Source organism: Cnephaeus nilssonii (genome assembly GCF_951640355.1).
Source record: "Cnephaeus nilssonii genome assembly, chromosome: 5".
Classification (NCBI taxonomy): Eukaryota; Metazoa; Chordata; class Mammalia; order Chiroptera; family Vespertilionidae; genus Cnephaeus; species Cnephaeus nilssonii.
The window spans coordinates 85,921,324-85,933,533 of NC_137076.1; the positions used below are offsets into that span (position 1 = coordinate 85,921,324).

The 12,210-nt window shown below is 48.5% G+C and overlaps 1 protein-coding gene across 2 annotated transcripts in view; it reads right to left on the bottom strand.

Moving 5' to 3' along the window:
- Positions 1–8,301: 8,301 nt before the first annotated feature.
- The window catches only part of DPYSL3 (dihydropyrimidinase like 3), a 105,121-nt gene continuing 101,212 nt past the window's right edge, over positions 8,302–12,210 (bottom strand). For both annotated transcript variants that reach the window (XM_079772958.1, XM_079772959.1), the window contains exons 12-14: positions 11,357–11,536; positions 10,167–10,329; positions 8,302–8,795 (exon numbers count right to left, since the gene is read on the bottom strand). In XM_079772958.1, coding sequence (XP_079629084.1) covers positions 8,707–8,795; positions 10,167–10,329; positions 11,357–11,536 — 432 coding nt within the window. In that variant the 3' untranslated portion in view covers positions 8,302–8,706. The remainder of the gene's footprint in view (positions 8,796–10,166; positions 10,330–11,356; positions 11,537–12,210) is intronic.

Here is a 12,210-nt window from a genome sequence, read left to right on the forward strand (position 1 = left end):
TGCCTCAGAGAGGTGGCATGGATTTCCAGTCTTAATCAGGTTACAGCCCCGCAATGTGTTTCCAGCTAGAAAAGAAAGAGCTTTGCATCCATCAGTGTAGATAACGACTAATTATAAATACCTTCCACTGTTATATATTAGGACAAACCAGTTTTCCAAAAATTAAAGGATGCCTAAGTCCTTACCATGATTGCTACTATTAACCCTTTGCACTCGCTTGCTTTTTTCTCGATTCCTTTATTCTACTCGGGATTTAATTTTTTAAATACCCCAGATTTTACAAAGCGCAGCAGTAGAATAAAAAAACTGGAGTTTCTTTTCATACAAACTTATTTATTTGGATTTTTTTTATATTTCAAATTATTGATACATTCAAAGAGTAATTTTAATCTCGACATCCGAGTACAAAAGGTTAAAATCAGACCTTCTGCTTTTTGCCATTAAAAAAAGCTGAAAGTTACTATCCTACATTGTGGAACATGTCTCATTGGGATTTGTGACAACCAGGGCTCAGGGCTAAGAATTTTAGAAAACACTGACTTGCGTTTTTCTGTCTCATATCCCTGGAATCCTTTCCTACTAACAGCCTCCTCCCTTATCTGGTGGAGCATCTAGTCTGAGCAGGTTTTGAAGACAGAACCTCCTGCTTATAACACTCTAGCGCTGCAGCTGGCCACCATCCCGGTGCATGCAGTGACCTCTAGTGGATGAGTGGGGCATTGGAGCTCTGTGACCCAGGCTACAGCCCTAACTGTCCCTGAATACTGTTAATGGCTAACACACCTGGATGGCAGCACTAGCTTGGGCTGAGATCAATGCTAGGGAAGGAAGAGATGTCAAACAGCACAGAGCATGGTTAAATTAATTTGGATAATTAAATTAATTAATGATTAGGCTTCTTCTTATAGGAAAATTTTAACCAGAAGTGACTAGACATTAGACCATCATAGGCTGTCTAGTTTGAATGGACCGATAAATAACTACCGAGAAAGAATGGTACTACAGCTGGCGGGGCCAGTGTTGCTGCTTTGGGCTGACACAGTAACGCTAAAGCTTCAATTCTTCCAAAGCTGAATGAAAAGAAGCACAGCGAGTTTGTTTCAACACCCAGTTATCCTTGCATTGTGTCTACACAAAATCCTGTTTCCCACTCCGCCTGCCTGTGATTACTGCTTCTGGCAAGCTCCGTGTGTCTGTGTCTGATAGTAAATATTGCTGTGAAACCTCCAAACTTCAGTTGTCTGTGCTGTTGTGAACAGGCAGTCCTTGGATGGGAAACGCACGGTTCTGTTCAGCTGTAGCATCTATAATGTAAATGTGCCTGCGTGATTAAAATGTCTTCTGTATACAGTCAGCCACTGACCCTTCTTTGTCAGGTGTGTGTGTGTGTGTGTGTGTGTGTGTGTGTGAGAGAGAGAGAGAGAGAGAGAGATGATGGTTTTCTCTAGAGCAGTGTTCGGCAAACTCATTAGTCAACAGAGCCAAATATCAATAGGACGATTGAAATTTCCTTTGAGAGCCAAATTTTTTAAACTTAAACTTCTTCTGATGCCACTTCTTCAAAATAGACTTGCCCAGGCCGTGGTATTTTGTGGAAGAGCCACACTCAAGGGGCCAAAGAGCCGCATGTGGCTCGCGAGCCGCAGTTTGCCAACCACTGCTCTAGAGGAAGGGTTGGTGCCCAACATCACCTGTTCTTACTTCCATTTCCTGCTATGAGGAAAGTCCTTTCCCAGGCAAACTGGTGACAGAGATGATATTCTATAAACCAGGGTTCCTCAAACTTTTTAAACAAGGGGCCAGTTCACTGTCCCTCAGACTGTTGGAGGGCCGGACTATAGTTTTAAAAAAACTATGAACAAATTCTTATGCACACTACACATATCTTATTTTGAAGTAAAAAACCAAAACGGCAAAAACACCCGCATGTGGCCCGCGGGCCGTAGTTTGAGGACGCCTGCTATAAACTATCAGATGCAACACAATTTAATCCCCATGTGTGAAACCTAAAAACCTGGCCCCTTTAGCATTCACACCTTAGGGAACACAAGCCAGAATTCCAGATGTTGCCTTTCACCAGGACCATAATCCTATATAATAAAAGCCTAATATGCTAAGTGTCTGGTCAACCGTTCAACCCAAGTGTAATATGCTAATGATATGCTAAGGCCACTGAACCACTCGCTATGATGTGCACTGACCACCAGGGGGCAGATGCTCCAACTGGGAGGTTAGCTTGCTGCTGGGGTCCCGCCGATCAGGACTGAGCGAGATGGGTCAGACATGCCCTGGAGCCCTCCTGCAGTCCCTCCCCGGCCCTGGTCATGCACCGGTGGGGTCCCTCAACCTAGCCTGTGCCCTCTCACAATCCAGGACCCCTTGGAGGATGTCAGAGAGTCGGTTTCGGCCCGATCTTGCTGGCCAGGCCAAGGGACACCACTGGTGCACAAATTTGTGCACCAGGCCTCTAGTCCATGAATACTAGCCTGTGCACCTTTGCCAGCACACTGCTTTCCTTCCCCTCAACATCATTTTCCTGCTCCATTCCGTCCACCAAAGAAGCAGGTGGGTGTTTCAAGACGAAGGGAGTAGCAGCTCTGAATTCCTGCAGCTAGAAGCAACTTCTGCCTTAGGAGGAAATACAGGGACCTTCACTACCTCTCAGACCCACATCTTAGCAGCCAGGCCAGCTGGTTCCCTGGGGTTGTCCTGAAAGAGAGGCTCCTGTAAGCCATGTGGGCTCTGACATCCTGCGTGCTGGGTGCCCTGCTGCCCAGGTCACATTCAATCGCCTGTCATGTTCTCAGCTGCCATTGGAGCGCAGGGCAGGATCCAGGCCTCTTCCGTTCTGAAGGGCGCCAGCCTTAAGTGACGTCATTTTTGCAGGTTGCTTTGGCCCTTTCATCCCCCACTTCCTGTTCATGGTTAGTATTCCCTTTGTGATGGCTTGAGGGTCCCAGAGCTGATTCCAGAAAGTTCTTTGAAACCAGGGGGATCCTGTTAGTCCTATGCAGTGTTCTCATTCCCCACCTGGTCAATGTGACTCCGCCTAGGATACCTCCAGCCCGCAGGCGCGTGGAAGTTAGTCAATGTGCGAATTGCAAGGACATTTTTTTAAAAATTGCTCCATCTCTTTTGGAGCCCTGTAACTTGAGTTCACCGTGAGCACTGACCGTGCCCTTTAACCCACGCTAGTCCTAGACAGAGCTCGGCTGCTGCCTCGTCAGGAGCAGGGAGAGGTGTGTCCCCAATCCTGAGTTTGAGTCAGAAAATGGGACTATGGCCTAAAGCTTGATATTTCTTTTAATCCTCAAAGGTTTGTTTTAATGATTTTAGAGAAAGGAATGGAGGGGGGAAGGAGGGAGAGAGAGAGGGGGAGATAGGAGATAGAGATTTGAGAAACGTTGATCAGTTGCATCCTGTACATGCCCCCACTGGGGATCAAACCCACAACCTAGGTATGTGCCCTGACTGGAATTGAACTGGTTACCTTTCTGTGCATGGGATGATGCTCCAACTGGCAAAGGCTGAGTCAAAGCTTATTAATCATCAGACCTTGAACCTCAAGCTGAAATAACTCTTTATGTGTTCAGAGTAGCTTTTAGTATGGTTTCTGAGCTTCTATGTTCCTGTACTGGCAGCATCGGTCTACCCAACCAAGAGGGGCTCCTCCTCATACATAAAAGCAATTCATCAGAAATTAGCACCCAGATCTCCTTCTCTCCCCTCCCCCCCCCCCACACACACACTCCCACCCCGCCCCTCCGTTCCCATCCTGGTCACAGACACTTTGCTGAGCAGAGCATCCATGCCCTTCAGGCTTTAGACTAGTGATGGACCATCTGCTGCTTTTGCCTGCCCAGCAGCCATCCCCTCGTCTTCTGATATCACAAATTAATATTCCTTGTGTTAGTGAGAGTCCACATGGTTCAGGTGGCTCAGGACTGGCCATGTGACCAGGTGTGACCCATCAGTGCCAGTCTCCCGGCCACAGTGACTAGTTTCCTGGTGAAAACACATGACTAGAGCCAGACCAATTAGAGTCAGTCTCTTTGGCTGGAACTATCCAGGGAATCTCTATCCTCCCCCTGAAATTACTAGGCAGGTAAAATGAAAACCTAGAAATGCCGATGGCCAGGTTTGCTCCCATTTGCTTTCCTATGAAGGCAAGCAGGACGAAGAGACAAAAACAAAACAAACAAACAAAATACCTGTGCTCGCTTGGGCAGCACAGATATTAAAATTGGAACCACGCAGAGATTAGCATGGCCCCCGTGTAAGGATGACATGCAAATGAGTGAAACATAGTTCTTATGTTTTTAAAAGAAAAGAAACAACATTCTAGATCCAGCTTTGCTTAAGTCTACCCAAATCTACCCCTGATGTTTTCAGTTATAAACTTTTCCAAAAAAAAAAAAAAAATCTTTGCATACTCTAGTCTAACATTTGCAATGAAAAATGTTCTATGTAAATTGTAATTAGGTCCAGAAGTGTTTCCCCAAAAGGGTTTGGTGGAATGTTAGAAGATGATAAGTAGATAAAAAATAGTTTGAGAGCCTTGAATTGGACAGATTTTTAAAGACAGGATTTCTAAGAGCTTTGAATTTGATGACATACACATAAGTCTCTCAAAGGAGTGGACATAGTTAATAATCCTTTCTAACACTCATGAGATTCCTTGAGACCAGCTTGCTAAAGAATATAGTTTGCAACATGCTTAGTTTGCATTTTCTCTAATTGCAGGCCTTTACAAAGAAGCAATGCTTTTAGGCAGTGGTCGGCAAACTGCGGCTCTCGAGCCACATGCGGCTCTTTGGCCCCTTGAGTGTGGCTCTTCCACAAAATACCACGTGCGGGTGCACAGGTATAGTGCGATTGAAACTTCGTGTTCCATGCGCAGAAGTCAGTTTTCGGCTCTCAAAAGAAATTTCAATCGTTGTACTGTTGATATTTGGCTCTGTTGACTAATGAGTTTGCCAACCACTGCTTTAAGGGAATGACACAACAAAGAACAAACAAAGAAATAAAAAAAAGGCATTTACACTAATACCAAATTTGATTATATATATATCAGAGGCCTGATGCATGAAAATTCATGCACTGGAGGGGGGGGGGGGTACCTCAGCCCGGCCTGCCCCCTCTCACAGTCCGGGAGCCCTCAGGGGCGGGAGGCAACCCAGCCATCAGGGGAAGGCGACACCCCATCACACCACTGCTGGCAGTGCAAGCCTTGGCTGGCCCTGGTTACCTGAGCCTCAGGCAGCCCTGGGCGACTGGGGGGGCTGAGCGCCGCCATCTTTGAGGGTGTGACAGTCAATTAGCATATTCCCTCTTTATTAGATAGAATATATATATATATATATATATATATATATATATATATATATATATTATAAACTTAGTAATTCCCCCAAGTTTTAACAATAGTCATCAAACTCTTTAGCCAAATAAAAGCTCAACCTCAACTGAAAAGATAGGAACTCCCCATGTTTTCTCTGGATAACTCTGTTTTCATCAGGTCTACCCCCCTTACCAACCATTTCAGTTTTACTGATTTTAATAATTTGGGTCAATATCATGTCACACACAGAAAAGACAGAACGACATCTGTGATTTTATAGTTATTTTAATAACCAGGTTTACATGAACAGTCACTTGATGAACTTTTTTTTTTTTCTTAATCTCAGCTAAACTCAAAACACAGTTTTCTTCACGGTTCAAACCAAACAGCTCTTCACATTCCAGAGCCGCCTCACAGCTACCACAGATCACAGGGAGGTCACTGTCCGTCCACAGTCACCAGACACAGAACTGAACACCCGCACACCACTTTCCAAAGAGGGGACCGACAACGGATGCTGGCTGCCGGGACAGCCCAGGTGTATGTCTGGGGCTCCAGCTAGACTTTTCCGGGAGAGAAGGCCTGGGGTTCTTGTGTAACTCGTCACCCTGTTGGGAAGGGCTACTCAGCGTGAGTGAAAGTCCAGGCTTAGGATGGAGGCCTTCAGAGCAGACGGTGACTCTCTGGGTGTCGTGACAAAGACAAAGGCCAAAGGATGACGGGACTTTGAAGAAAACCCATTTTCGAGATGGCTACAACCCCGCCAGTTTCAGAAAACTTAGAAACAGAAGTATCTCTGCTGGGGTGACTGAATGAACAGTTCCTCAAATACCTTTCAAGTACCCAAGATCGTAGCTCTCCCACACGGAACCCTAGCTGATTGCCATCTGGGTTTAGGGACAACGTGGGGAGGTTGGGGGTAGGGGAGCAGGCGGGGTATCTTTAGAGGGGGGCCAGGCCAAGATAGGAGACAGCAAAAGAAAGCCTGGGAGGAAGACAGAAGACCCAGCAAGCCCTCCCACAGCTGGAGGAGGTGCCAGTGAATTCTGAGAGGGCCTGACTCACTGTGGTGATCTCTTCCTAAACCCGCGGGTATGGGGCTCTTTGATGTGTCTTATGGAACAGGACAGATTGGAATATAAAATTTAACTTAAGTAACAAGGAACCAGAAATCAAAGTCAACAGTGGGAGTGTTCTTGGAATTCCCAGGAATTTCTACGCTTGGGAAGTTACTAATAGGCATGAAGAAAGGCGGGCTTTTCTAAGACTGTGTTGCCCAGCATCGAGGCATGAAGGGGAACAGCAGGGGAAGCTCGTGGAGAACGTAAGTCCTGTTTGAATGTTTCATTCAGAAGTCCCAAGTGCAGCCAACTGGGCCAGGAAATATTGATTTTCATGACAGAGAGAGGTCAGGAAGGATGAGCTGGACTCAGGGGCTGGTAACAGCAGCCGATGGTACAGAAGTGGATGATCCCACTAGTTATTTACGTGTCTTTTCCTCCATCTGGTGATTGTAGCTGGTACTGCAACATATCCTAAATCCCAGCCCAGCCAATGAGGTATACGGAATATGCTTCTGATATAACAAGCTAGCTGCCTGTCTGCGCAACTGCCACTCCCAGTTTGAAACAGGCTCCCACATCTTTTGAGTTATAAACCACGAGCAACACCCTCCCCTTCACTTACGCTTCCTTAAAATAAAGGCACCATGAAAAAGCCTTAAAGGTAGCAAGGTTCCTTCTTTTAAGAGGAAATCCTCTTTTTCATAACTGGAAGAGAAATGAGCTTACTTAGGGGAATCCTCTCCCTTGGCTATTTCCACACGCCTCTCCAGCCACGTATTCTCTCCCACTTAAAACCGGCAGTTAGGTTTCTCCCAAACACCTGGAAGGTGTTTGAGGCCTCTCTTCAAAGTACCTAGTACACAGGGTTACGAGTTCTACCAGCTGGATCCCAGCACAGAAGTCAGATCGCAGGTGAAATACATTTTTTTCCTGCACAGGGACTCCTTAGTTCTACAATCTCGTCTGGTTCAGAGAACTTGTTCTGAAGTTGAGTTTGGATGGGGAAGGACGCTCAGCTCTGGCGGACAAGGAAGGTGCCAGCGCTCCCTGCTAGCCTCCTTTACTTATGGGCCACATGTCACTGCCGCCCACCTGGGGAGACGTGGTACCGAACAAGAGCTCCCCCCAAGGCTGTGCTGATGGCAGGGGAGACGGCCGGCCTAGGACTGAGCCCCAGAACCACGGTCACACAACATGCTCTTGCTGCTCCAGGCTGGCTTTCCAAAGCCCTGCCTGACTCCCACACAAGCTCGGATGGAAGTTAAGGAACACCTAAGAAAATCAACTTTCAACAACAGCAGAAATCCGATGCGCCCAGGGCTGTGCCGGGATCTGGGGAGACCAAGAGAATCAAACACTCACCACTGGCAGGACCAGCCCTTCACACAAGATGCCAGGGGCAGGCTGCCCTCCTCAGTTTGAAAAGACCAGCGCGAAGGTGACCTCCAACTCCTGTTTACAGGGAGGTGCTGTGTAAGCGAGGCCGCCCCACCCCGAGGGCCTGTGCGTGCTCCCAGCTGTTGCCTCTTTGCAGCACCAAAGAGGCCGGTAGCGCAAGACCCGAGGAGTGTCTCTCCTCCCTCCTCTCCTCCTTCCCAGCCAGGAAAAGAGAAGCATTTGAAAGCAGCTCTGAGAAAGAGGCCCGGCCAAGCACTGGCACGACCAAGTGGAAGCCATGGCTGGGTTTTGGTGTTTTAATAAAATGCTCAAACACATGAAATCTACTAAGAGAGGACGTGACAAAATCGGGAACCTGAAGACCCCGCCTGCCTTCTCCACTGCCCCCGGACCCTCAGGGGCCATCTTCCAAGGAAATAAATCATTAACACAATACACAAGACCCCTTATATTCACCCACCCACCCCCCTCCCCGTATTCACCCTACCCCAGCCCTCTGAGCTCCCCGCTTTGCTCGGGCTCCCACCACCCACTCACCCCAAATAACTGTGTCCCTTCTGTTCAGTCTCCTGACATCCAGCTTTGTCTGTCCCCTTGTCTTAAGATGCAGCACTACACACGCTCTCAACACTAGATAGCAGACTCCTTACCTTAGTGGCCTGTCTGATTGCATGCATGTAAATGGGGGAGAGGGGTCAACCAAATCAAGGCTAGGCATAAACAAAGCAATATTCGTAAAGCTAGGCAAGCGAGCGTAACATTGGAGAAACATAAGGCTTGAGGCTTATTGATTCTTTAGGTCGTAACTGTTTGGATTCGCTCTCCTTCTTAAATATAGGTGTACCATGTTGGCTTCAAATCAATCTCTTCTTGCTTCTGCCCCTCTCTCTGGGGAGGGGTTGCTTAACTCAGGGATGTGATGTTAGAACGGCCTCCAGGGGGCGCCACGATGCGCTTGCTGGCCGAGCGGACCCCTTCATCCACTTGGGTGCCTGCATTGGCAACACATTCCCAGGGAGAGAAATTGGGAGGGGGGAGGGTGTGGACAAGAGAGAAACAGGATTAATTTTAAGAGTCTAAGCTATTACGTGCCTTCTGGCCTCCTGGCCCAAGAAACTTCCATTCTCGATCAGGAGGTCTTCCAGACTTTTCATGCCCACCCTCCTGGAACTCACCCTCTGCCAGGGAAAGCCAGGTTTGTATCTGGATTTCATCCAGCCCTCCACATCATAACAATGGCAATAAAAGCAACGATGGGAGTGTTATGAGAAATAGCTGCTCCATTCACGTGACAAGCAACGTTTTAAGTGTTTCTCCGTTTGTCTTACTCAACTCTCCCCACTATCTTTCCAGAAATGGACTGTTATTATCCCACTGAAAGAGGAGGTGACTGAGGCTGGGAGGGGCTAGGGTCACAACTGGCAGTGGTGACGGCCAGGCTCCTGCAGCCACAGCACAACAGGAAACACCAGTGAGTCCCTCTGTCATTCAGAAGGAGCCGGAGAAGCTTAGGGCTGAGGGGAGCCAGGAGCAACAGGAAAGGGCAGAAACACGGGCAAAGACCTCAGCAAAGAGCATGCTGTGACCTCCGGCCCTGTCACCTGAGAACTTTTAGCCCTTTTCCTTTGTCTTCCTCCCCGACCTATGTCCCCCTCATCTCTTTTCCTCCCCATCTCCTGCTGCTCCCCTCCTTACCCCCTTCCTGCCCCCACAGTTTTCTCTTTACACATCTCTGTCCCTTCTTGTTATCCTGCTTCCCTCACTTTTAAATTGTTCATCATAGAGACGCTAACCTACATTTATTTTTTTCGCAATTTAAGACTACTGGTTGTGGAGGAATTGAATCATTATTTCGTATTTATATCAGGCAGTTCTTAAAGAATAGGTAAGAGTCGTGATATGGCTGCCCCAGGGTAAATGTCCAATCAGCAGCGGCTGCTGCTAGCTTGATTACTAGTACGAGGAAGGGCAGAATAAAAATCCTGGGTTGGAAGAAGCTATTGCAATTTGAGCATAAAAAGAATCTGAGCTCTCTTTTCACCTGGGCACACTGCACCGCTCTCACAGTCTAATGTAGAAAATCACTATAAATTCACCCCCCCTCCTCCCCTACCAGGTGTGAGCTCGGAGCAGAACTGGTGTCATTTAAGCCTGACCTTGCACCTGACTGAGCCTCATCTTGCTTTCTCGGCAGGACTTATTTATTGGTTCAGCACAAACCATCCTTCTTGCCCAGTAACCGGTCCCCTAAAAGGCGGTCTGGGTTCGCTCCAAGGACCACCGTTAGCTTGGAGCACTGAGCCCCCTTCCCCCTTCTCTCCTCCCTTTCTCACTAATGGTCACCATCAGCTTTTCCGACTCACCCGACAGGCTAAATCCCGACTGATGGAGGTTCCTCACAGGCGGGGTCGGCCGAGTGGGGGAGCCCCGGGTGGAGCCTGCGGGGGTGCCCCCCTTGGGCGTGGTGGTCAGGTCAAACACCGGGCCGTCATACATGCCCCTCGGGACGGCGTGCAGGTCTGCCATCTGCGACAGAGAAAGCACGTCACCAGCTATTCCTTTAACAGCTAAGGGTCTGTTCTAGGCGGCACAACTATATCAGTGCACTAAGTGTGTGCAGTGAGAACAAGGAAAAAGTGTTATTTGAAGGAGAGGAGGAGTATAAAATAAAGGGGGGTGTATGATGGAATGCTGATGAAGGAGGTAGGTGAAGGGTTCTCTAAGGGTGACCTCTGATCTTAAGGATCCAAGAAGCTTGTATGGGCTCTGGTTAGGGAGGGAGGAGGCTGGGGTGCAGAGGTGTGGTGTGGAGGGCAGCGTTCCCAGCAGAGGAAACGATGGCGGAAACATGAAATGGAAGAACCACCTGTTCGGCCAGAGCAGAGCAGGTGGGAAGGGAGTTCAAACTCCAGGCTCCCAGGGCTGGTCTAACCCTGCTGCGTGGAGCCCTCACTCACCTAAAAGTGACCTGAGACTCTAGGGGGTAGGATGGGGAGCTGAAAAGACAGTTATGGGCCTCACCCCTAGATCCACCAGGGATGCTCTGCTTATAATGTGTAGGTAGGTAGGTAGATCGATAGATATACGTGTGTATATATCTGTCTGTCTATCTAGCTATTAAATCAGAAATATAAGAGTTTATTTGATGCACAGAACCAGCTAGAAGAATTATAAACATGTGCCCCCGTGGGCCAGCCCTGGACAGAATGGGACAGGGACGAGTGTGGACTCCTGGTTCTCATTGTAAGCCTTAGAGAGTTAAATTATACATATTAACATTATTTTGAATTATTACCATTTTAAATTATTTTAAAGAAAAGCGCTATGAAATGGGAGAAAATCATTTGAAAAACCTTTCTTTGACCAAAACGTTTGAAGACCCCTTTCTGTGTGCACTAAATCGGAGCGCGTGTCCCCAGGAAGAGACGGACACTGTGCATCTCTTTGGTGGGGTCTGAGTGCAGCGTCCCCTCCCGATCCAGGGTTACTGTCCCCGTGGTGCCTGGACAGGACACAGCCCCTCCCACCTCACCCGGGCTCCCGGCCTCCTCACCTTCCTCCGGGCTTTAATGCGCTTGTACACATAGTCGGAGAAGGGGCTGCAGGGGGTGAAGCGGCCGGCCCCCTGGGTCACGTGCAGGCTGCCATCCTCCAGCATGATCTTGCCCTGGCAGATGACCACCAGGGGAGCCCCGCGCAGCTCCATGCCTTCAAAGATGTTATACTCCGCAGCCTAGGGACAGGGGCAGGGGCACAGCCATGGGTATGGGCGTGGGAAGGGGAGAAAGGCAATGTGGTGCTCATGTGCTTGCGATCCTGCCTTCAGTGGGGCTAGGACTGGCCAGGTAAGCCAGGAAAAGCCTACAAAGCATCCACAAGGGCTCAGTGGGTAGAGGCCCTGGAGACAGAAGCGACCCAAGTACAGGCTGGAATTCCTAGCAAAGAGAAGCACCCAGTCCTTATTAAGGTCCCCACGGTGGAAGTAAATTTTGTCACTGTCAGTGTCCACAGAGAAGCCGGATAAGTATCAGGGAAGCTGTACTTGGCGGCCTTGAGTTGGTGGGTGGGTAGGTGGGTCACATGACCCTTAGGCCCCTGCTAGCTTGAAATGAAATAACGTGATATGACATAATGTCTGACAAAGGCCATTCCCACCAACCAATGGGATTTCCCCCTACCTCCTTCATTTATTCAACTAGTGCAAGGCGTCACTGCAAAGTGGTTAAGGGCATCAGTTCAGAGCCAGGTTGTCTGGGTTTGAATCCTAGCTTCATTTTCTTGCGGCCTAAATTATTTAATCCCTGGGCACCTCCATTTCCTTATCTACAAAATGAGGATAATGATAGTGCCTGCCCATGGAAGACTGCTGGGGAGACTGAATGGATGACAAGCACAGTGCCTGAAACA